The sequence below is a fragment of the Lemur catta genome, chromosome 17 (genome assembly GCF_020740605.2).
Source record: "Lemur catta isolate mLemCat1 chromosome 17, mLemCat1.pri, whole genome shotgun sequence".
In the NCBI taxonomy this organism is placed as follows: Eukaryota; Metazoa; Chordata; class Mammalia; order Primates; family Lemuridae; genus Lemur; species Lemur catta.
This window is the reverse complement of record NC_059144.1, coordinates 24,902,362-24,928,545: the sequence shown is the minus strand read 5'-3', so window position 1 is coordinate 24,928,545 and position 26,184 is coordinate 24,902,362. Positions and strand designations below refer to the sequence as shown.

The window sequence follows — 26,184 nt, the reverse complement described above, 5'->3', positions numbered from 1 at the left end:
AATTCAGGAGTTGGCAGACTTTTTCTATAAAAGGCCAGGATATTCCAGGTGTTTGGTTGTTTTGAGACAGGGTCTTGCTCCATGGCCCAGGCTAGCATGCAGTGGCATGATTATAGCTCACTGCAACCTCAAACTCCTGGGCTCAGGCGATCCTCCCACCTCAGCCTCCCAAGTGGTTGAGACTACAGGCCTGCATCACCATGCCAGGCTAATCTTTTTAAAAATACTTTTTGTAGAGACAGGGTGTCTGGTGCTTGGGCTGGTCTTGAACTCCTGGGTTCAAGTGATCCTCTCATCTTGGCCTTCCAGAGTGCTAGGATTATTGGCGTGAGCCACTGCACTGGCCTATTTTAGGTTTTGTGGGCTATATTATCTCTGTTGCAACTACCCAACTCTACAGTTAATGCAGCAATAGATAATACGTAAACAAAGGGGTATAACTGTTCCCATAAAGCTTTATTTGCAAAACCAGGCTGCGGGCCAGATTTGGATCCTGGGCTGTAGTTTGCTGACCCTTGCTCTAATTTATTTCTTATAACTACTGAATGGTATATATTGTCTGGTATATGATTATACCATATTTTATTTTTCAATTCCCTTGTAAATGGATGTTTAGGTTGTTTTTTAGTTTTTCTACTATTATAACAATGCTACAGGCAGCATCCTTGTCCATGTTTCCTTGTGCAAAGGTTTTCACTAGGACACGTGTGTATATATATATATATATATATATATATATATATATATATATATATATGTGGAATTGCTGAGGGTTTGTTGTTGTTGTTGTTATTTTAAATACTGGATGGGCCAAATAAAATGTTTCAGGTAGAATGTGACCATCTGTGACCTGTCTTAGAATCTCTAGAGGAAGCCAATAGTTACTGAGAATCCAATCCACACCTAGTTCTAGCCTCTAAGGTGAGAGTCTATGACAACTAGCAGGGTAAGGACAAATGCATCGAAACATGAAAGAGCTGGAGAATGGTCTGGAAGAGTGTGGCTGCCATGAGAAATGTGCAGCTGATTTCCTTAGTGTACAAAAGAAATGAGGTTGGGGGAAACCTCAATTTTTCATGTGTAATAGCCATTCAAACAGCAGGTGCTAACACTGAATGACAAGTCCGAGTAGAAAAGGTATTGAGGATGAAGGTGATGAGCTGCTGACCTGTGGTTCCTTCTTTCCTGGCAACACTGTGAATTCCCTTAAAGATTTATCACTCTGTAATTAGACCCACTAGAAGAAGAATAAGGAAGGTAATAAAGATTATCAGGGCATCCTTCCAAGAAAACTCTTTCCTTTGAGGAGAATAAGATTTTAAGTCTCAGTGGTAGGAGATTAAATTAGTCCATTTTCCTGAAATAATATGTCAATAATACTTGACTAGTTCAGTCTACCTGGATGTGTTCAGAAAAGAAATGGTGTCCTGTGTTCAGAGTTGAAGAGATTTAATTAAGGGCACTCATGCTTTGGGAATTCCTTTCTTTTTAGAGATTTTTAAGATTAATGTAGGTCATTATCATTCCTTTGTTTTTATCATATTGGAGAGCTCAAAAAATATACAAAGCTATTAGAAAGCTGAACCTTCAGGTCAGCTTGCTGCAGCTTGCTTCTTTTTCTTTTTCTTTTTCTTCTTTTTTTTGTGAAATGTGTTTGAGACCACAATGTTTTGAGAGGTGAAAGTTGGATATAGCTCTGTTCTCAGGAGTAGGTAATGCAGAAGAATCAATCCTCTCCCCTAACCTGTCTCTCTGCCTCACCCTACCCTTACATTTCTCTTAGTCTTTCTAGTCTAGGATCTTGTCTGGCTGTCTCCTGCACTGCAGCAGAGCATCCACAGAGCTGGCTCAGGGCGCTGGGATTTTCACTTTGCACCCAGATCAGCCTTGGCAGGCCTCTTGAAATGGAGGGAGAGTCAGGCTGTAGCTGAGGGGCCATTCCCCTTGAAATGGAAAGGAGACACTGTAAACTGGCCATTCTAACATGTTTCTTTCTGCCTGTCTGCAAAATTATAATAGCATCTAGAAGATGAAGAATGAACCAAAGGGCTACCTTTTACTTAACTTTCTTTACATGGCTTGCTCTTTAGGTCTTATTGAACATCAACTAGGTATTTAGATCCCAGATGAATCTGATTTTTTTTTTAAGAATGATGGCTTCAAATTGAACAATAGAAATCTTATTTTAGTGACGTTTAATGCATAAAATTAGGGCTCACCTGTAATCTCTGGAATGGTCCCTTGACAAGGGTTTTGGATGAATCTATATTATTAATTTTAATCCAGCTTTATATTAGTTTGCAAAGTGCTTCCATCTTTGTAAGCACCTCCTAGTCTCACAATCAACATAAGGAGGGAGAATTACCCTATTTTTACAGATTTTACAGAAAATAAGTTCAGAGAGGGTAAGAAGTCTTCTAGACAACAATATTACATGTAACAACTAGAAGAAGTACGAAAAGTTACTTTTTGTGTTTCCATGTGCTGAGCAGCAGGACAATCTATGATAGATCAATGGGGAAAGTATTGACTGGGTATTAACCTGCAGCATATATGCCCAGAGTGGTTCCTCACTGCTTCACATTCTCCCACCCTTTTGTTGGTAGGGAATGGGTCATTCTCAGGACTAAAAAGAATACTGTTGTCACTGTTCTAAATACCTTTTAAAATTACAAATTCATATATCCTTTGATTCAGCAATTCTACTTCTAGGAATTTATCCTTACAGACATACTTTCCTACACATGAAATAATTGCATGGCCTTGGCTTTTTGCAGCAAAATATCAAAAACAGCTGAAGTGCATCAATTATGGTACATCCATACAGTAGAATATTTTGTTCCTGCTGTAAAGAATAAGGCAGCTCTGTATTTACTGAGGGAACAAACCCTAAGATAGGTTGTTTAGTATGAAAAGGCCAAATGCAGGGCACTGTGTATTATTGTGTATAAAAAGGAAGGCGCTAAGCATTATTAAAACATATTTGTGCTGGGCGAGGTGGCTCATGCCTGTAATCCCACCATTCTGGGAGGCCGAGGCAGGAGTATTGTTTGAGTTTGAGACCAACTTGAGCAAGAGTGAGACCCCATCTCTACAAGAAATAGGAAAAAAATTAGTCAGGTGGGGTGGCATGCCTGTAGTCCCAGCTACTCGGGAGGTTGAGGCAGGAGGATTGCTTGAGCCCAAGAGCTTGAGGTTGCTGTGAGCTATGATGACGCCAGCTGTACTTCAGCTGGGGCGACAGAGCAAGACTGTGTCTCAAAAAAAGAAAATAAATCTAATAATGCTTGTCTGTGGGCAGGGAACAGGGTGGCTGGAGACTAGGTCAAGGAGAGAGACCACAGCGCCTTTTGATCAAGAACCATGTGAATTACCTATTTTTAAAAATCCCCACACTGAGATTTTTCAGGAGTTTGAAGTCCTCATATGTACCTCTTTACTTCGACCTGCTCACTCCCTACCCCTTCCCAAAGGACCCATTGAATCCTTTCTTCTGTTCTCGGAGTTTTCTGGCACCTAGTGAAGTTCTCTTTTTTTTGTTCTTTCTTTAAAAATGTTAACACCTCTTATTTGCATTCACATTCTCTCTGTTAAGTTTATTGATTGAATAAGTGCTTTCTATGTAATGCATTACACCACATCCTTATTTATTTGAACACATTTTGCACAAGCTGATTTTTGTTGAAGATTTTAGAACTGAAAAGTATTGTCAGCACAAGCGAGGACATTCAAACAGTACAAATGAGTACACGGTGAAAAATGTTTTTCTCTGTAGACATCCGAGTCCCCTAGGCTCATAGTTCCCCTGCTGAGGCTGCCACTTTACCTGTTTACTTCTAATAATACTATTTGCACAACAAGCAGACAACATGTATACAACCCCCCCTTTTTGTATGTATTTACTTTTTTTTTTTTAATTTCGGCATATTATGGGGGTATAAAAGTTTGGGTTGCGTATATTGCCCTTACTGCCCCCCGCATCAGAGCTGCAAGTGTGTCCATCCCCCAGACAGTGAGCATTGCACTCATTACGTATGTATACACCCCTCCTCTCCCACCCCCAACATCTGCCCTACACCGGATTAATGTCACTCCTAAATGTGCTTGTTTTTTTAATAGACCATAGAGCAGTTTTAGGTTCACAGAAAAATTAAGCAGAAAGTACAGAGATTTCCCATGTACACCTCCACACATGCACAGCCTCCCCCGTTATCAACATCTCCCGCCACAGTGGTACAGTTGTTACAAGTGACAAACCTACATTGACACATCATTATCCCCCAACGTCCAAAAATTACCTTAAAGTTCACTCTTGGTGTTATAGTCCCCATTTTACACACTGTGTAAACTGTGCTACACGTACTGTTCGTCACCTACTTTTTTCACTTAATATATCTTGGTATAGGATTACATTTAGATTACCACATTCTTTTTAATAACTACATAGGATTCCACTGCATATATATTAAATATATATAATTTAATCAGTCTCCTCTTGATGGGAATTGGGGTTGTCCATAGTCTATAGCTACCACAATAAATATCCATGTATATATGTCTTTGTATGAGACATATATCTGTAGGATAAATTCTTAGAAATACAATTGCTAGGTCAAAAGGTATGTGCATTTTAGATTTTGATAGTTCCAAATTGCTCTGCCTAGAGGCTGTAGTAGTTTAACAGTATATACGCTCACCCAGGCTTTTAAAAGGTTTCCAGCTGCCTCAGTTTGGTAGTATGAGATCAAGTATTGATTGAGGGGACAACAGGGTAGTTAACAATATTGGTGGACTGGAGGTTTTTTTTTTTGTTTTTTGAGTTTTTTTTTTACCACTGAAGCTGAAGATCCTGTGAGGAAATACCCAGTGTGGTATAGTTATTAAATATGGCTGTCGAAAGGTTAGCAAGATGAGATGACTTGGGTGTGTCAGCTTCTATCAGGCAGCCCCCAGTGACAACTGTACTGTACTTATTTACTTTTGCTTTTTTTCTAGGACCTTAGCATCCTGAGACATTTTGGATTCATAGCCCTTAAGACTGACCCAGTCAGACTTCATCATGTCAAAGTTGAAAAGCTCAGAGTCAGTCAGGGTGGTGGTTCGCTGTCGGCCCATGAATGGCAAGGAAAAAGCTGCTTCATATGACAAGGTGGTGGATGTGGATGTGAAGCTGGGACAGGTGTCTGTGAAGAACCCCAAAGGAACGGCCCATGAAATGCCCAAGACCTTCACCTTTGATGCAGTCTATGACTGGAATGCCAAGCAGTTTGAACTCTATGATGAGACATTCCGACCACTCGTGGACTCCGTCCTGCAAGGTTTCAATGGGACCATTTTCGCCTATGGACAAACCGGGACTGGGAAGACCTACACGATGGAAGGAGTCCGTGGTGACCCTGAAAAAAGAGGGGTCATTCCTAACTCATTTGACCACATCTTCACCCACATCTCTCGATCCCAGAATCAGCAGTACCTGGTCAGGGCTTCCTACTTAGAGATCTACCAGGAGGAGATCCGAGATCTGCTCTCAAAGGATCAGACAAAAAGGCTTGAGCTCAAAGAGCGGCCTGACACTGGAGTGTATGTGAAAGACCTGTCTTCCTTTGTCACCAAGAGTGTGAAGGAGATAGAGCACGTGATGAATGTGGGGAACCAGAACCGTTCTGTCGGTGCTACCAACATGAATGAGCACAGCTCACGTTCTCACGCAATTTTTGTTATTACTATCGAGTGCAGTGAGGTGGGCCTCGATGGTGAAAACCATATCCGTGTAGGGAAATTGAACCTTGTAGATCTTGCGGGCAGTGAACGGCAAGCCAAGACTGGTGCACAAGGGGAAAGATTAAAGGAAGCTACCAAGATCAACCTCTCCCTTTCGGCCTTGGGTAATGTCATCTCTGCCCTGGTGGATGGCAAGAGCACTCACATTCCATATCGGGACTCAAAGCTTACTAGGCTCCTCCAAGATTCCCTCGGTGGCAATGCTAAGACTGTGATGGTGGCCAATGTGGGGCCTGCCTCCTACAATGTAGAAGAGACTCTGACCACTCTGCGATATGCCAACCGTGCCAAAAACATTAAGAACAAACCAAGGGTCAATGAAGACCCTAAGGATGCCCTCCTTCGAGAATTCCAGGAAGAGATTGCTCGGCTCAAGGCCCAGCTGGAAAAACGATCCATTGGCAGAAGGAAGAGGCGAGAGAAGCGGAGGGAAGGTGGTGGCAGTGGTGGGGGTGGGGAAGAGGAAGAGGAGGAGGGAGAAGAGGGTGAGGAGGAAGGGGATGATAAGGATGATTACTGGCGGGAACAGCAAGAAAAACTGGAGATTGAGAAGCGGGCCATTGTAGAGGACCATAGTTTGGTTGCAGAGGAGAAGATGAGGCTGCTGAAGGAAAAGGAGAAAAAGATGGAGGACTTGAGGCGGGAGAAGGATGCTGCCGAGATGCTGGGTGCCAAGATTAAGGTACCATACCCTTCCTTACACCCTTGCCCGATCAGTGCTTTTTCTTTTATCAAAAAGAAATGATACGAGGGATGATGTCTCTCTTGGTTTTGCATTCCCCGCTAGCTCCATGATATCCACTGCTCAATATACCTTTGTCGAATTGACTTGAAATGAAAATGGTTTTTCAAATTTAAAAAAATAAAAAATGGCATTCATAATAAGGATAATTATTACGTATGTGCAAAGTATAAAGAACAGCAGTAAAACTGACACCCATGTACTTTCCACCCAATGTGAGAACTAGAACAGCTCTCATATCTTTAGAAGCTGCTTGTGTTCCCCTCCTCCAGACATAACCATCATCCTGAATTTGCTGTTTACTGTTTCCTTGCTTTTCTTTAGAGTTTTGCCATATATGTATATATCTCTAAATAAAACATAGTTTAGTTTCACATAATTTTTTACTTTTGTATAAATGGAATCCCACTGCTGCAGTTTGCTTTTATCTGCCCAACATTATTATGTATTATGTTCTTGAGATCCACACTGATGCCTGTAGCTGTTCGTTATTGCTGTTCCGAGTATTCTGTGGTATTCCATTCTCCTGATAGTATGGGTTGTTTCCACTGTCTGCTGTGAACGTTATTGTACTTGGCTCCAGGAGAACATGAACATGCCAGAGTTTCTTGTCTGGCACCGTTAGGTCCTAGGGTATGTGCAGCCTCAACTTCACTAGACAAGGACAAGTTGTTTTCTAAACTGGCCGGGCATGATGGCTCATGCTTATAATCCTAGCATTTTGGGAGGCCAAGGTGAGAGGATCACTTGAGGCCAGGAGTTCGAGACCAGCCTGAGCAACATAGCAAGACCCCATTTCTACAAAAAATAGAAAAATTAGCCAGGTGTGGTGGCACATGCTTGTAGTTCCAGCTACTCAGGAGCCTGAGGCAGGAGGATCACTTGAACCCAGGAGTTTGAGGTTGCATTGAACTATAGTGGTGCCACTGCACTCCAGCCCGGGCAACAGTGAGACCCGGTCTCGAAAAATTAAATAAATAAATAAATAAAAGTAAAGTAGCTGTGTAGATTGAAGTGTCTACCAGCAGAATATGAGTTCTGGATGCCCCTCATCCTTACAAACACTTGTGATTATCGGACTAACATTTGTGTGTGGCATGGTATCTCAGTGTGGTTTTAGTATTCAGTACCTTGATTATATAAGATACAAAACAGTTCTGTCACCCCCAAAATGTCCTCATGCTGCTCCCTTGTAGTCAAGCCTCTACCCCAACCTCTAACCCCTGTGTGCCAGTATATTTCCTTACATACTCATTTTCCACCAGTGGCTGAGTAGTATTCCAGAGTGTGGAGGCTCCCACTGTTTTGAGTCTTCTTTCTGGCAGCAGCGTACTGTTCCCTCAGGTGCCTGCACTCTGGGCCGCCACTGGGCTTTAATGGCAGAGAAGGGTGCTAAGGTGGCCTTGAAGGTGTGTGGATGGCCACTGGCTACCCACAAGCCAGAATTCCTTGGAAGTGTCCGGTTCTATCTTACCGAATTTATGCAAACTGTGATTTCTACCCTAAAAGGTATCCATGTTTATGAATTAAAAAATGACAAGTTCTCTCTTTCTTGCCTCTGCTTGCCCCACTATATGAAGCTGTACTATTTATCTGTGGCTTCATAGTAGCCCTTTCACAAAGCTGGGTGCTATTTTACTTCAGAGGCAGGGGTCTTAAAACCTTAAAAGTTTCTTCCAGGCCTTTTAAGACCTGTTGCATAAATGGAGTCATATACTATACACAATTAGGCAGTAATTTTGCCCCAGGGAGGGGCTTACTGTGAGATGCCATCGTGTCGGATGCACCTCATCTCTCCTCACTGTTGCACTCAGTGTGTGACTGGGTGTGCCCACCTTTGATTTGCCTACTGCTTTTTAGGATCACACCTGTTATTTAAGGCCAGGAGCACCCAGATTCTCTAAATAACCTCTCAGAGGAGGTTAAACTCTCAGAGGCCGAGTATGGCAAGATTCTGCATTACCTCAAGGTCACTGCATCTCTTAGACATTTTGTCTATGGAGAATGACATTACTTCTGTCTGTCTCAATCCCTGGATGCTGTAAAATTATAGAACAAAAGAATGTTAGAGCTGGAAGGTATGTGTGTCAGGGGTTAGTAATCTAGTCCAGCGCCTTCATTTGACAGAAGAGGAACCAGGCTCAAAGGACTTGCTGAAAGATGGCAGCAGGGTTGCAGTGAATGTTTATAAGTTCCTTAAAGGCAAGGTTGTGGAGTTTGGGGTGTAAAATCAGTCCCGTGGCTTCAGCCCCCATATAAATGCTGAAGGCTCCTAATCTGTGTACCTAGTCCAGAGCTGTCTCCTGCCATGCAGGCCCGGTAGCTTCTGCCTACTGGACATCTCCCCCGAGATGCTCACAGCCCCCCAGAGCCTGCTCCTGCTTCCTTATCTGTGAAGCCAGACCCCTGGGAGTCATCCTTGCTGGCTGCCCCTCCCTCTCTTTTCAGAGTCCATTCAGCCCCAAGGCCTCTGGATCCTGCCTCATCAGGGTCTCTTGGACCCAAACTTTGCCCTCTCCCGCTGGTGGGGAGGCCTAGCCCAGGCCTAGCCCCCTGGCAGCAGCCTCCTGTCTGGTCTCCCACCATCCTGCCAGGCCTTTTCCAATCATTCTTCCCCTTTCAGGGGAGTAATGTTTCCAAAACACAAATCTGATTGTAGACCCTCATGCTCAAAGAACATGCCAGTGGTTCCCCGAGGTCCTCAGAATCAAGTTTAGTGTCCTTCACAGGGCTTTAGGCCAACTTCGCGTATCATCACTCCGTACCCTGCCCTCTCAGAAAAAGCCCTTTTTTGTCATAAGTAGTTCCCATTTCTTACTTCAGCGCTCTGTGCAGATGGCCCTGAGACAGGAAGCTTTCCCTGACTCCATCTCCAGTGCACGTCTCCCATTAGTGACTCTGTACTTTCCTGCTGATGGCACCTGGCACCGTAGGATTAAAGCCCACTCGTCTCCGTCCCTTTGTGGACTCCGAGCTTTGCGATTCACACTCACAGTGACCTCCCCAGTACCTAACACATAGGGGCTGCTTAGTATGTTCTAAGTGGGGTTCATACTTTGTACCAACAAATAAAAACATATTTTATTAAACAAAGGTGAAATACATGAATGGCGAAGCTGTATCTTGAGGTTACCAAGGTAGAGACCGTAGTGAAGCTGCCCAGCCCCGTGCCAGTGAAGGGACAGTACAGCTGAGCACAACACATTTTTTCCCAGAGTTTGTCCCTTTGGCTCAGTCCTGAGCTCTTTGTCTTTCATGGGCCCCCCTATGAGGACCTGGGTTTTGAGGGAGACCGTTCATAAGATGGATTCTGCTCTGCTTCTCACTCAGGCCATGGAGAGTAAGCTGCTTGTTGGAGGAAAAAATATAGTAGATCATACAAATGAACAACAGAAAATTCTGGAGCAGAAACGGCAGGAAATTGCAGAGCAGGTAACTTTTCATTCTTTTTTGGGGTGAATGGAGTGGGGTGAGGTGTGTTTATGCCACAGAATAAATATCTCTTATGTTAGATTCTCATTAAGGGAAATGTTACAAGTTGTGTCAATCTCATCCTAGCTGGAGACTCTGACCTGTATTCTTGCATAGACAGTCTCTAGGGCAAGCTAATGAATTTTGTTATGTTGCTCAGAAACGTCGAGAAAGAGAAATCCAGCAACAGATGGAAAGTCGGGATGAGGAGACTTTGGAACTTAAAGAGACGTATAGTTCATTGCAGCAAGAAGTGGACATCAAGACCAAAAAACTCAAAAAGGTATAAATGAACAAGGCCAATCAGACGAGCCTGGAGACTTGGGGGAAAAGGAGAACTCTATTCTTTGGGTGGATACTGTCCTCACCTACCTCTCCCCTCGGTTCCAGCTCTTCTCCAAGCTTCAGGCGGTGAAGGCTGAGATCCACGACCTCCAAGAAGAGCACATCAAGGAGCGCCAAGAGCTGGAGCAGACTCAGAACGAGCTTACCAGGGAGCTGAAACTCAAGTAAGTGCTGGGCCTTCCTGGGCTCCCTCCAGCCACTTGCTGGGACATTGGTCTTGTTTGTTAAGTTAAACACACTCCTGATGACAGGGCTCCTGCCCTCTTCTCGCCATCTCATCCCTTACCACCCTGTTTGTCTTCCGTTTCTTCCTGAGAAAGTCACTCTCTATCTCTGGGTCCCATCTGGTAACTAATGGCTTCATCAGATGATCTCCAAATTCTCTTCCACCCTACCTTTTGTTTTAAAGGTTCTGGCCTCCTATCTATCTATTGATAAGCGGGAATCTTTTGTTAATTTGACTTCTTATTATGAAAAAATTTTCTGAATGGTATAATGAACACCCAAGTACCCATCACCCAGATTCAATGATTAACAGGTTTTTGTCATCTTTCATAAAAACATTTTAAAGCAGATCTTACCTCATGTTATCTCACTCCTACATACTTACGTATACGACCACAATGCTGTTTTTAAAAAAGCTTATTGAGATATCATTTACATACTATATAGTTCACCTATTTAAAGTGCACGAATCAGTGTTTTTTTAATACATTCACAGGGTTGTGAAATCATCATTATAATCTAATTTTAGAACATTTTGTTCCCCCCCCTACCCCCCACAAAAGAAGCCCTGTACCAGTTAGCAGTTATTCTTCATTACCCCCCCCCCAACCCAAAGTAACCTGTAATCTTTCTATTTCTGTGGGTTTGCCTGTTCTGGACATTTCATATAAGTGGACTCATAAAATGTGGCCTTTTGTGACTGGCTTCTTTTGCATGATGATTTCAAGGAATTTATGGATCGGTAGATATGTAGTTGTCTCAGCATCATTCATTCTTTTTTATGGCTGAATAATATTGCGTTGTATGGATATGCCACATTTGATTTATTTATTTATCAGTTGATGGACATTTGGTTTTTTTCCAGTCTTTGGCTATATGAATAAAACTGCTATAAGCATTCATGTATAAGTTTTTATATGGATATATGTTTTCATTTTTCTGTGATATATATGTAGGAGTGGGATTGCTGGGTCATATGGTAACTCAGTGTTTAACTGTTTGAGGAACTACCAAACTTTTCCATGGTGGCTGCACCATTTTACATTTCCACCACCAATTTTTCCACATCCAAGTTGACATACTTGTTATTGTCTATCAGTCTTATAGCCATCCTGAATGGCTGTGATGTAGTACTTCATTAAGGTTTTGATTTGCATTTCCCTAATGACTGATGATGTTGAGCATCTTTTCATGTGCTTATTGGCCATTTGTATATCTTCTTTGGAGAAATGTCTGTTCAAATCCTTTGCCCGTTTTTACATTGGGTTGTCTTTTTGTTACTGAGTTTTAAGAGTTCTTTATATGTTTCTTTATATCTTCTGGATATCAGTCCCATATCAGATCCATGATTTGCAGATAACTTTCTCCTATTCTGTGGTATGTCTGTCTTCTTGATGGTATTGATTGTTGCTCAAAAGATTTCAATTTTGATGTAGTCCAATTTATCTGCATTTTCTTTTCTTTCTTATACTTTTGGTATTGTATCTAAATTTGCCTATTCTGAACATTTTATGTAATATAAATTTATAAATGGAATAATGTGGCCTTTTGTGACTGGCTTGTTTCACTTGATATAATGTTTTCAAGGGTCATCCATGTTGTAGCATGTACCAATACTCCATTCTTTTTTTCTGGCCAAATAATATTCCACTGTATGAATATACCACATGTTATCCATTCATCATTTGATGGACATTTGGATTGATCCTACTTTTTGGGTGTTATGAATAATGCTGCTATGAACATTCATGTACAAGTTTTTTGTGGACATGTGTTTCAATTCTCTTAGGTCTTCTAAGAGTCTTAACAATTTTAGGTCTTAAATTTAGGTCTAAAATCCATTTTGAGTTAATTTTTGTGTATGGTGTGAGGTAGAGTTCCAAATGCATTCTCTTTCATGCGGATATCTAGTTGTCCCAGCACCTTTTGTTGAAAAAGCTCTGCTCTCTCCATTTCATTATCTTGGCACCCTTGTCGAAAGTCAATTGACCATAGATGTAAGGGTTTATTTCTGGACTTTCAGTACTGTTCCATTGGTCTATATGTCTTTTGTTATGCTAATACCATACTGTTTTGATTACTGTAGCTTTGTAGTAAGTTTTGAAATCAAGAGATGTGAGTCCTCAAACCTTATTCTTTTTTTTTTTTTTTCTGGAATTTCACACACACAGACACACACACACACACACACACACACACCCCAACCTTATTCTTTTTCAAGATTTTTTTGGCTATTCAGGGTTGCTTGCATCTCCATATACAGGCATACCTCATTTTATTGCACTTTGCTTTATTGCTCTTTAACCCCGTGTCAAGCAAGTCTGTTGGTGCCATTTTTCCAACAGCATGTGTTCACTTTGTGTCTCTGTGTAAGCATTTTTTTTTTTTTTTTGAGACAGAGTCTCGCTCTTTTGCCCTGGCTAGAGTGCTGCAGTGTCAGCCTAGCTCACAGCAACCTCAAACTCCTGGGCTCAAGGGATCCTCCTGCCTCAGCCTCCCAAGTAGCTGGGACTACAGGCACGCACCACCATGCCCGGCTAATTTTTTTCTATATATATTTTTAGCTGTCCAGATCATTTCTATTTTTTTTTTAGTAGAGACGGGGTCTTGCTCTTGCTCAGGCTGGTCTCGAACTCCTGACCTCGAGCAATCTTCCCGCCTTGGCCTGCCAGAGTGCTAGGATTACAGGCATGAGCCACCATGCCCAGCCTTCTTTTTCTTTTAAAAAAATTTTTTTCATAGTTGACTCATTGAAAAGTCTAGGTCAGATAGCCTGTAGAGTCTACCACAGCCATACCACTCTGAATGTGCCCAATCTCATCTGATCTCAGAAGCAAAGTAGGGTCAGGCCTCGTTAATACTTGGATCAGAGATAGCCTGTAGAAATAGGCCACATTCTGGATTTGGTAGTCGCTGTCTTCCGTTAACTATGTCTCTATCCCCTTTATTTCACTTTAACAGAAAGCTAGCTCTGAATCACTGGTTCTCAACCTTAGCTACACACTGAGGAGTTTTGTGATGCCTGGGGCCCACCCCAGAGGTTCTGATTTAATTGGTCTAAGGCAGTGGTCCTTAAACTTAAGCAGACATCAGAATCACCTGAAGGGCTTATTAAACAGATCGCTGGGCTTCACACCCAGTGTCTGACTGAGTAAGTCTGGGGCAGGGCCTGAGAATTTTTATTTCCAACAGGTTCCAGGTATTCCTCCTACTGGTTTGGTGAACACACTTTGAGAACTATTGGTCTCCATGAGATCCAAGCAATATATTTTTCAAAACTCTGTAGGTGATATTAATGTGCAGTCTGGCTTGAGAACCACTGAGCTAATGGTTTCAGCCAACAATGATCTTTGTCTGAATCCATTATTTCATTAGGGGTTACCAAATGGTGTTTTTCTATTCTGCATCAGTCCTTCCACATCATGAGTTGGAATTTTTCTTTAAAGAAAAACTTTTAGGCCAGGCACAGTGGCTCACGCCTGTAATCCTAACACTCCGGGAGGCCGAGGCAGGAGGATCGCTTGAGGTCAGGAGTTCAAGACCAGCCTGAGATCCTGTCTCTGCTAAAAATAGAAAGAAATTAGCTGGACAACTAAAAATATATAGAAAAAATTAGCCGGGCATGGTGGCACATGCCTGTAGTCCCAGCGACTTGGAAGGGTGAGGCAGAGATTGCTTAAGCCCAGGAGTTTGAGGTTGCTGTGAGCTAGGCAGATGCCACGGCACTCTAGCCCAGGCAACAGAGTGAAACTGTGTCTCAAAAAAAAATAAAAATAGAAATAAAGAAAAACTTTTCAAGGGGATTCTTTTAATAACCAAATTTTAAATTTGGAAAGGAACCCTTAAAATTAAATATGTGTATCATACCTCTTTGTAGGTATGTACATCTAGAAGAAAGATCGGAATAAAATATACCAAAATATTAATAATAGTTATCTCTAGATAGTGAAATTGTGGGTAATTATATTTTTAAATTTTCTGATATAAAAAATAGGACATTTGTAATCAGAAAAAACCAAATATGTGTTATGAATTTTTGAGATGGCAAACAAAAATCAAAAGAAAATTTCATCTCCCCAAAATAGTTTTTTCCTAAGGAAGCCATTTTGATTGTTATAGTTCTTTTTAATATCTTTTGAATAAACAATGAGTCAGCCTGTTTCTCACAGTACCCTACACCTCTGTGGTGTTTGTTCTGTGTCCCTCCCACATTAGCAGCCCTTTGGCATTGTTCTGTCCTAAGGTTTTGGAAGAGTCAGGCAGAGCTGTTGCAGGAGACAGTCATTACCATGGAGAGACGCAGCCCAGTGGGTTCCAGTTTCCTTGTTTGACATGTTTCCTGGGCACTTGTCAGGCAGAGACTCTCTCAGGAATGGTCTTCATTCTCAGTGCTCTAAGGGCCTGAAATCATTTGGTTCTGCTCTTTGTCCTGGTTGATTAGAATGGAAAGTTTTCCAGCTTGAACAACAAGCCTTGGGACTAGAGGAAGGCAGTTTAATTTCTAATCTATTTTCAGCATTTTGTTTGTTTTGAGACAGGGTCTCACTCTGTTGCCTGGGCTAGAGTGCAGTGGCACAATCATAGCTCTCTACAACCTCAAACTCTTGGGCTCAAACAACCTTCCTGCCTCAGCCTCCTAAGTAGCTGAGACAACAGGTACACACCATCACACTTGGCTAGTTTTTTTATTTTTTATTTTTTTGAGACAGAGTCTCGCTTTGTTGCCCGGGCTAGAGTGAGTGCCGTGACGTCAGCCTAGCTCACAGCAACCTCAAACTCCTGGGCTTAAACGATCCTACTGCCTCAGCCTCCCGAGTAGCTGGGACTACAGGCATGCGCCACCATGCCCGGCTAATTTTTTCTATATATATTTTTTAGTTGGCCAGATAATTTCTTTCTATTTTTAGTAGAGGCGGGGTCTCGTTCTTGCTCAGGCTGGTCTCGAACTCCTGAGCTCAAACAATCCACCCGCCTCGGCTTCCCAGAGTGCTGGGATTACAGGCGTGAGCCACCGTGCCAGGTCAAATTTTTCTATTTTTTGTAGAGACAGTCTTACTATGTTGCTCAGGCTGGTCTTGAACTCCTGGGCACAAGCCATCCTTCCCATCTCGGCCTCCCAAAATGCTAGGATTATAGGCATGAACCACACACCCTGCCTGTTTTCAGCATTTTAGAAGTTAATGACCTGGGTTAGCAGCACCAGTGGCTTTCTAAAAGATACCTCAGGGTAGCAAATGTTCATGCCAGTGTAGCCCAGGCATTGCTTCCCTCTTCACCCTATTCATATCCTCAAGCTGCTCCTGCCCAGGCAAAAGTGACTTCTCCATATTTCTAAAACAGACCACTGTCAGCACCTGTCAAACATTGCTACACCTTACCTCTTTGTCTCAAGCAGGGACCAGGTGTCATTCACGTCTGTATCCCAGCTCTTCATATGGTGTTAGGTCCATAGTACCTGCTCAGTAAATGTTTGCTGAGTGCCTTGACTTTTACCTTATTACTCACTATACATGAGACCAGATAGCCAACACTAGTGTGTATCTTCATCTGTATTCACCCATGTTATATGTCCTCTTACAGGCATCTTATTATAGAAAACTTCATCCCTCTGGAAGAAAAAAGTAAAATTATGAATAGATCCTTCTTTGATGAAGAGGAAGATCATTGGAAATTGCATCCTATAACCAGACTGGAGTAAGTCACTATTGGCTTTAAGTAGACTTTCATGTGGGGAGAAGGGCAAGAATGTTGATAAGCTGGACTTGGCCAGTGGGGTATGGTAAGAACACAGTTTGATTCATTTAAACCAAGAATCAATTGCATTTCTGACTTTGTGGCTGCTGTAGGTCCACCAGGTAAAAGTTTGTTGATGAGCGTGGTGTTAGGAATTAGAAGACTTTGTCACCAGTGAACTAACGTTTCCCAAGCTCCTGCATTTCCATTTCTCCAGCTGTGAAGTGAGGCATGCTAGGCCAAAGGAAGGGCGGCACAGAAGTGTTATCTTGTGTGTCAGTCTGACCACAGTGTTAAGGATTCTCATTCTGAGTCTGGGTCCTGCTGGGAAGGTGGGAGACGTCCGCTAAGGATGCAGCGGTGGGGGAATATTGGCAGCTATGCTTTATGTCTGCTGTCTAAGAACTGGATGATGACTAAAATCCCTTCTGGCTTAAAAGATGAATGACATTCACATCTGAATTAAAAAGCCACTCAAACAGAAAATATAAGCAGCTTCTACCCCACTTATGTCAGGGTTCGGTCCAGGAAGTTACTTGTGTCAAGCTCTGTCTGGCTCAGAGTTTTCTGAGTGCTTGTTCCACAGGACCAGTCCTGGGGCCGGGGCTGTGGAACAGGCTCCAGCCACGCCTTTAACACTGCAGTCCCTTTCCAGGAATCAGCAGATGATGAAGCGGCCAGTCTCAGCCGTGGGATATAAGAGACCATTGAGCCAACATGCAAGAATGTCCATGATGATGCGTCCAGAGGCCCGATACAGGGTGAGAAGATTGTTCTTGGGTTTTTAACTCTTCTCATTTTTGGAGGACTTTAGATCTATGTAAGCCCTTAAGCACTATTCTGCCCAGAGTTTGTGCCCTGGTGATTTCCAGAGGTACTTGAAGATATTTATAACAATAACAACAATTACAACAAATAATAAATAAATATAATAACAAATAAAAATAGTAACTAATAGTAATAAATAAAGTAAAATAGAATAAGATTTAGAAAGTCAGGACTAGGGAAAGAAGAGAGTGCAAAACATTCTGTCCGTAGTGGCCAGTAAACATTAACAATGAACTTCACAATGCTCTGTGGGAAGACAGGAAAGAATGCAGATGCCTAGTGACAGGAGATGAACTTGTGCTAAAGAACTTCCAGTGCGTCCATCTCACATAATGCCTGTCAGTCGTGTAGTCATTTAAAGTGATGTAATTGAGGACTACTTAATGACCCAAAAATATTTTACAATAAAAATGCCATGAGAGCTTCTATTTATAAATACTCGCTGTATGCTGGACACTGTACTTACAGTTGACTGCTTTCTGTAATTGAACTCTCCCATCTACTTGATGCAATGAATCAGGTAGCTGGCAAGTAGGTGAACTGGGAGACACAATGTATAGTTATGAAAAAATTTGTACCAGAAGTGTGGATATGAATAAAAAAATCTGGTACAAAATATATCAAAATGTGAACTGGTTATCTCTGGTTGGTAGAAGTACACTCAATTTGAATTCTCTTCTTTTTGCTCATGTGCATTTTATAACTATAAACAGGGAAGCTGTATTATTTTTATAATGAAAGATTTTCACTTAAAATTTTTAAAAATGTGTTTGAGTCTCCCTTGGCAACTGGAGCCAAACAGGAGATTAAGATTAGTTTGTTCCTCAGGTGCTATTCTTCCTGGCACTGCATTATTTAAATTAAAGAAAGCAAAAGCCAAAAAGATTAGGTGAGCTTTTATATGGTGGAAGATGAGTGGTGTGTCAGACAGAATCCTCAGAAGCATTTTTCTAGTAGTTGCCAATGGTGCATAACTTGCCAGTTATTTCATGTGGTAAGCCAAAAACGTGATTTTAAAGCCCCCAAATTAAGTAGGTAGGTTTTTAGGAGACTAAACTGATGCAAAAGTATAATTTAAAGCAGTGACTCTCAAATGTCGTTAGCAATGGACCTGCTTCTTGCAGAGAAATTTTAGGCACTATCTCAATATCTTACACTGGTAAATGGAGCCAGTCTCTCTCTTCACCTTCTCCCTGCAGTGGCTCCACCTGCCCCACCTCTGGAGCCCTGGGGCTGGAACTCCACTGACTGGGAAGAGTCAGAGGAGAAGATGGCATGTGTAGATTTGTGGGTGCTCTTCCCTCTATATACTTGTCTTGGGAGTTAGGAAAGGCTCACCATGGGATGTCAAATGAAGGAATGGATCAATCCACAAGGCCAATTACGAGGTGGGGCCCAAGCTGGTTTTTAAAATGCACATACAAGCACATGCACTGTGCAGACCCTCCACATACAACATCACACTGCCTTCTTTCTGCAGCTGCAGAGTTCATCAGTGCTGCTGTAGGTGGTGGCTTTATTGGTAATGACTATTTTCTTCTTTATATCTTTTTGTATTTTCAAACTGTCTACAATAAATGGGTTTTGCTTAATTAATAATTTTTCCTGGATTATTTCCCTTCTGGTATAAGACATGTTCATTTTTAAAAGAAAAAAAAAAAAGGAAAATATAGGAAAGCATAGGGAAGGAAATAAAAATCACCTGTAATCCCACCAGGAAAAAAATGATAAAACCACATCACTTCTTCTAGGCAGGTTCTTTCTTGGTAGGCCCTGAATAGTTCTGTTCTTGGAGGGGGCCTAGATTGCTTGTACTCTCTGTGTCTGAATGGAGGCCAACCTAGCTGGTGATGGCTGTGCTTCTGCAGGCAGAAAACATTGTGCTGTTAGAGCTGGACATGCCCAGCCGGACCACCAGAGACTACGAGGGCCCAGCCATCGCCCCCAAGGTCCAGGCTGCATTGGATGCAGCTCTGCAGGATGAAGATGAGATTCAGGTGGATGCGTCATCCTTTGAAAGCACTGCAAATAAGAAATCCAAGTCCAGGTGAGCGGCTTTGCTGACCTTGTTTGACCAGAACATGTTTGAACAAGTTCAAACCAAAGTAAAGGGTGACAAGAGTGCTTGTTTATCATGGAACACTTTTCAGAATGTGCTATAAAATGTTGCGATATTACTTCTATGTTTATTTATTTATTCCAAAAATATTTATGGTTGAGACACTATGCCAGGTATACTTAATGCACCCAGACATGTAAGGAGCATGTATTTTGGTGAAATTGGGGTCAGTTCTCCAGTTCTCACCAGGTGTCAGGTCATCCTAAGTGCTGTACAACGATTCTCTTAATGGTTTCCTGCAAAAAACTTAGAAAGTAAATATTATCAGCAGTCTCATTTTATAGATGAGAAAACTGAGACTTAGAGGATTTGAGAAAATAGCTAGGTCCAAGGAAACCCAGCAAGTAAGTGGCAGAGCTAGAGTTCAAACCTCAGTATATAGATGTAGAAATTCACAACCCAGGCCCCGGGCCTCCCTACTAAGTTTACCTCTTCCATTTGGTGCAAAAGTAGAAATTCTGTCTTATTAAATTCTAGATTAGAAGTTTTAGGAAAACAACTAGGTGGAAAGCCAAAAATGGAAGAAATTCTACCTGCAAACTTAATACTGTTGTATCGATTTGGAGAAGACAGCCAAGCTTTGATTTTAATGGAAGAGCAATTGCTGGGCAATAGAGTCCCTTCCCTCAGATTTCACCCCTCTGTTGGGAGGCTGTGTTAGCCATGCACAGACGGTCAGGCCGTGCCGGCCTTTTATGGTTGGAAGTATCCTGGTTTTCAGGCCATTGAAGAAAGGCCACCTTGGAATGTTAATTGCACTTGATGTGTCAGGGACAAAGATGGGGAGTTGTAATGTAAACATATGTTTGACTTTTGCAGGCCTAAAAGTGGAAGGAAGTCGGGATCCTCCTCTTCTTCCTCAGGAACCCCTGCATCTCAGCTTTATCCACAGTCTCGGGGGCTGGTTCCAAAGTAAAGCCAGCTCCTCCTCTCCCGGGGCGTGAACAGCATTTGCCTTCTGAGAGAAGAGACAAGCAAAAAGCTGCAGAGAGGACCTGAGGCCAAACTCAGAACCGTTCCCCTGAGGAGAAGCAATGGCCTCTTTGCAGATTAACCAACTTAATCTGATCGAACGTGCTGGTCCTAATCTGGCACTCAGCCCCTCTGGGAAACGTCTTTTAATTAGCATCTCAGAAATGCATGGGTAAGGTAAAGTGCGATAGTCCAAGTGGAAAGCAAGAGAAATGACCAGTGACCTTGCTTCCCTTCTCCCTTTCCCTCTTCTCCTCCCTGTTTCCCTGCCCTCTCCTCCTTCCTCTCTCCTTTTCTAGCCTGTTCTTCATGGTGGGCTCCCTTCTTGTTGAACAATAGGGCAGAATCAGGAGTCACCTTGGTGGGACCACGTCTTTGGAACCTCAAGATAAGATGACAGTGAGGTTGAAAAATGAAAGCCCTAGAACTTGAATAGGTGCCTGTTCTTGTAGAGAGAAATGAGAAATGTCATCTGGACTCAGGCTCTAGGTGGGTGTCATCAGTGACCTTGCTTCAATGCACCTCTGTGAGGAGTGGATCTGCCTTGGGGATCTGCTCAGTGAGGAAATCTCTTCCAATCTCGGCTCCTGAGGGATTCAATGTTGGAAGCAATAGAAATAACATTCCCTTTGCCTCCTTGGAGCATTTAGGGAAACAGCTTCTTTAAAACCTCAAAACCATGACCATCTTGTCAAAGGCCTAAGTCTATAAACTGGTGCCATGTCCGTACAACACACCATGTCACTTTACTCTTCATTTGTCACCATCTTTTCCCATGCATGCATACTCTGAGCCTCCTTGCATAGGCCCATCCTCTGCCTCCAGAGTGTGCTGTGCAGTGGGCCTGCTTTGTGGGAGAAAGGAGGCTGGTTCTGCCTTCTCTGATGGGACTGGAATTGAGGGAAGGAGACATATAGTGGCACTTTTGAATTCCCCGTTTTGTTCCATATTGGCATAAAGAGCAGAAGAGTAACGAGGCAGATGCAGAGATGGAGATGTGAGACTCGGTGCAGTGGGAAGGGAAGACATACAGGTGGAAGCAAAGGAATCCTGCCTGCCTGTGGCGAGAACTCACCGAATTCTAGAACTGTGGCTCCATCCATGCGGAGCCTGAGATGCTGGTGAGGAGTGGCTGTGTGATCGAATAGGCTCAGAGGAGAGTTCCGAATTCCCGTTTACATATACTAGTTTGGTTTGTAAGTTTTAGTTCCTTGTATTGAGATTTGAAGGTTCGTTTTATGTTGCTCATTAGGTGACTGTTACTCATATTCCCCGCAAGAGAAGCTCTTAAGTGTGTGTGGGTGTGTGAGCACAATGGTGCTTGTGTTCTGTGAGTGTGTCCATGTGTGTCTGTAAGAGAGAGAGACCAAGAACTTGCCCAATTTTAGAAATATACTAATGTGCAGTTATTGCCTGTTGTCTGTATTAAAGGCCCATTGAATGACTAATCCAGGCTGGAAGCGCTCCCACATGGGTGTCTGAGTCCATGAGCCAAGCCTGAGGGGACGATAGGAGTCCCCAGGTCTGCCACACCGGCGCACCTTGCTGGCACGGTGCCTCAGGAAGGTGGCGACTCAGGTGGGCCTTGAGTTCTATTTTAACTCAGCTGCTCGGTTCCCAGGGCCCAATTCTGGATCAGAACCTGTGGGAAAGAGGAGGTACCAAGTGCAATGTCTCAGCGTTCTGCAAGATGGAGGTCTGTTATCTGGCAGCTTGTCTCCTGTTTAGTAACCATTCTTTTTGAACCCGGGGCCCTTTTCAGCGGTTCCCAGAGCACAGTGGAGCCTTCCCTCATCTTTTCTCGGGATCAAACCCTGCTTCTTTCTTATTGACTAAGAATTTGCCCATTTGAATAGGAACCAAGCGATGAGGTGGGTAGCCTAAGATGGTTATCTGCTGGTTACATGTGTCTCTCACACTGTATTTCCTCAAAGCTAGTCTGAATTCTGTAGGCTGAAAATATTCGTGTAGCATATCTGAGAATTGAAAACTACAAATAACACCACACCTTAATACTAATGTCTCGAGGTGGCTCTTCTGACCAAAAGTGGTTAAGTGGCACGTTGAACTGTTCTACAAAAGCAAAAGAAGAAAGCCAAGTTGACAGGCATGATTATTAAAACACTTGCGTGGTACTAGCTGTGTTCGTGTGGTGGTCTATGGAAGCAAAGTAAAAGAACACCCACTTGGAGTCGAAGCTGTCACTTTCTAAGCAGTCTCTGGTGCTTTTCTTCTCTCAAAATGGATCCGATAAATATTTGAAGAGAACAGATGGTAGGATGTCTTGCTGCCACCAGAAAGCTGCTGCTTTGGGTTCTGAATTGAGCCAAATATGTAGAGGACCTACCAAGCAAGCCCACTGAGGGACTGGGTTTTTAATGTCTGTAGTCATGCTAGAATGTTCCAAGCCATCTGAGGGCCGTCATGCCACCTGCAGCTAGTGAAAGCAAGTCTAACAGGATCTAAGGTGACCATCGGGAGAAGGAGTTTGAGACTGTGTGTGCAACCCTCGTGAGACCCCTGTGTGCTCTGATCAGTAGAATGTATCTGGCTTCATATTTTAAAGTCACATGTCTGTCAGACCCCTGGAGTCAGAACCCAAGGCCACAAAATCATAGGCATGAAGCACTTTCTTAAGACTCTGACCTAAAGTTGGATCGTTCCCCGCCTAAGCCTGCATGCTGCTTGAATTGCTCCACCCACACTTCCATGACCAAGGGCGCCGGAGAGCTGCAGCTCAGGCATGGGCCGCTCTCTGCTTTTCTTGTCTGACTCTTGTAAGTCCTTCCTCACTGAATGTAGAACCATTGCCAAGTTTCTGAGAAGTGTCGATTCCCTGTTAACACGGGATGTCAGTTCTGCCTCAACATTTCCCACTTGAGGTCAAGACATACTGCGAACACCACCTTGGACCATCTGAACCCCATCAGTGGATAAAAATGGGGCTATTACTATACTCTAAAAGCCATACTAAAATTGCTCAGAGGGAACCAGATAAGAATCGTGGGCCTGGCTGTTGTCTATCGTGCAAGGCTTTGTGTCGTATTGTTCAGAAATCTGTCACCTTTCTGTCTGCCCTCGTTTCTTGAATGAAATGCTTTTGAGGTTATTTATGAAAGGAGTGATCCTGGGGGAGGCAAGAGGTGGTGGGCTTTATGGCTCCTTGGAGTTGCGATTGATCTTGACCTTCTCTTTGGCTACCTTTAGACAAAGAATATGCCAATACTTGGGGCTCTAAGTTTTACAATTGATATTTATTTGTATCATCTCTTTGTTTAGGAATGTAAAAGTGATTCTAAACTAAGATGTGTAATAAAAATCAATCAGATTTATTGTACCTACAAAAAGGTGTCCTCATAAATGACTTTGAAAATGACATGTCCGTGGCTGACACACTGCCATTTTCATTAAACATTTTAATTGGGTGGGAGCAGAAAATGAAGATTGAATTGGAATGTTAGGATTATAAAAAATATAGCAACAAGGAAAAGGGACATAAAATGAAGAAAGAATGACAAATAAGTACTTTTCACGTTTTTCCATGGAGGTTCCTGAGATAGGCCTGGGCAACGGGCATGAAATTTCTTTTAACTTTTGTGTTTTGTTTTTTAAATTCCTTTGAATTTATTATTCTACATTATACTTTAAAATATATCTGTATTTTTTAACATAGAAATATTTTATGTTGTTTGCCATCAGGACAAAAAGAGATATCAAAAATGGACCGCACATTGTCTCATGGTTTCTCATGCTCCTGGGCCTGCCAGAGTCTACCTTTGGGGGTTGTGCACCTTAGTTGGGAAGGACTGAGTAGAAGGAGCACACACTCTTGACTCCGGGTTTGAATTCTGTTGTTGCCATTGCTTATAAGCTATATGACTATGAGGAATTTAATTTACCTCTCTGCACACTGGGATCCTTGTCTGTAAAATGGGGTGATTATCCCCACCTTACAGGGCCATTGTGAGGATTAGCAATACATTTAAAGTAAGAAACACAGTATGTGGACTAGAGCAGACATTTTAAAATATTGTTATTGCTGTGATAAGGCCTCGTGTTTACAAAATAACCATGAACAATTTGTATCCCAAGAAGCTGGAAGTCAGTATTGGGCATACCATCTTTAGAAAAAATCTGAAGGAAAGCCACTAACCGTTTAAAAAATACATACGGAGTACTTACTATGTGTCAAGCTGTTCTAGACACTAGATATACAGCTTGCACTTTAATGGGGAAGGAGGAGGGGTAAATGTTAATTATGAATTGTGACAAATACCATGAACTGATATTATAAGAGAATAGTAGAAGCCCAATGTAGAAGGGGTGAGTAAGGGAGGGAAGGGCTTTTTGAAGAAATGGTATTTGAAGTGAGATCTAGAGGACAGAGGTTAGCTGGGTAAGAGGGGAGGGAAGGGCAGCTGTGAAAGGATGGGGGAACAGCATTTGCAAAGGCCTTGCAGAAGTGGAATTTCCCAAGAAGGCATCTGCAGTCCCTTTTTACCCTCACTAGAGGGAAGCATGGAGAACTACTATAGAAAAAATTACAGTATAGGCCTTTAAAGATACCAACAAGAAATTTAAAGAGCGCAAAGAGGATGATGGCCTGTGTGACTTAGGCACAGGTTTTGTAATTACCTTCTTCATAAGATGCTAAGATGCTCTCAAACTATATGTAATGTCTCTTTCCCTCCCTTCCAAAAAGTTAAAATCCATAGCTTGGCTTAGCCTAAATAATTAGTAGTTTAGAATAGTTGAGAATTCATTACCCAAAGCAAGAGTTCAAAGTGTGATGTGAAGAATTGTGACTGCGTTCTTGAAAATGACACAGTTCTGGGTTGGGCCAGAGGCTAATTCATCAGGGAGATACAGGACAGGGCACTTGGGTGACTTCGACATTCCTGCCAACTCAGTTGTGTTTTCATCTTTTGAATTAATTGTTTTCACAAATCAAGAAACTACTAAATCTTGGAAACAGTATTTGGAACTTTAGACTGATAATTTAAGTCTTAGGGCTCGTAATTTTGGCAGGCAGGCCCTGCTATACTAGAGTTGGCATCTGATTGAAGTTTACCCCTAGAATCTGGTCTCCAAGGACCATGTGGTGGTCACATCTGCCAACTGAGTTGTCAGTGGCATTTGCTTCAGTTAGGGCAGCCAACTGGGGACGTGCTGTTGAGGTGGGGACAAGGGCAAGGGAGAGGTCGCTCGCTGCATCTCTGGGGACAGCGCAGCCCGCAAACACTTGTTGAGTGTCTGTTGTGCACCAGGTGTCTTGCTCTGCCCTGGAGGCAGAGAGTAGCAAAATGTGCTGTGGCCTTTCTGAGGAGAGGGGAGACAGAAACACAAAGGACAGCAATTCTGAGCACTTGGTGCCTGTGAGAAGGTCTGCCTCCCCTCACCCCGCCCTCCCAGCCCTCCGAGGCTGGGGCCACACAAGCCGCCATTTGGTTCCTGGGTTATGCCCAATGCTTTCCTGCCCAGCACCTTCATACCTTCACACATGCTATGCCCTCTGCCTGGAAAAATCTCGTCCCCATTCTTTGCTTGGCTAACTCCTTCCCATCCATCAGGAACCAGTTTAATGTCACCTCCTCAGAGAAGCCTTCCCCAGCCATCTGCTCTGATTTCCCCACCCGGCTGTATGGTGTCTCTCTCAGTACCTTGTTTCCTTTTTTAGCCCTCTTCCCAATTTGCAACTATGTAGTTCTTTGCTTTGGTCTCCCCCACTAGAAGTAAGTTCCCTGCATGGGGACGGGCGTGTTCTGTTGTCTTCTCTAAGCTTGTCACTGAGATGAGTTGGCTGGCTGGATAGGTGCTGACACCTACAGCTCAGAACAAAGTGTTACCTGTCAGAGTCAGGGGAGGGAGAGGAAGGCTTTGCAATGGAGGCAACAAAGAATGAGTAGGGTTCTACCTGCTTGGGAAGGAGGGAAGAGCATGCTAGACAAAGGGAACAGCATGAACAAGC

At 42.9% G+C, this 26,184-nt stretch overlaps 2 protein-coding genes across 3 annotated transcripts in view; both read left to right on the top strand.

The window, feature by feature from the left end:
* Positions 1–23,563, top strand: part of KIF3B (kinesin family member 3B) — a 40,704-nt gene extending 17,141 nt beyond the window's left edge. For both annotated transcript variants that reach the window (XM_045529462.1, XM_045529463.1), the window contains exons 2-9: positions 4,996–6,463; positions 9,854–9,955; positions 10,155–10,277; positions 10,385–10,503; positions 16,145–16,258; positions 16,953–17,058; positions 18,994–19,172; positions 20,064–23,563. In XM_045529462.1, the coding sequence (XP_045385418.1) occupies positions 5,060–6,463; positions 9,854–9,955; positions 10,155–10,277; positions 10,385–10,503; positions 16,145–16,258; positions 16,953–17,058; positions 18,994–19,172; positions 20,064–20,160 (2,244 nt within the window). In that variant the 5' untranslated portion in view covers positions 4,996–5,059 and the 3' untranslated portion in view covers positions 20,161–23,563. The remainder of the gene's footprint in view (positions 1–4,995; positions 6,464–9,853; positions 9,956–10,154; positions 10,278–10,384; positions 10,504–16,144; positions 16,259–16,952; positions 17,059–18,993; positions 19,173–20,063) is intronic.
* ASXL1 (ASXL transcriptional regulator 1) overlaps positions 20,349–26,184 on the top strand; it is a 78,847-nt gene continuing 73,011 nt past the window's right edge. Inside the window, exon 1 of the mRNA XM_045529458.1 lies at positions 20,349–20,388. The gene's annotated coding sequence lies outside the window, so the exon portion shown is untranslated. The remainder of the gene's footprint in view (positions 20,389–26,184) is intronic.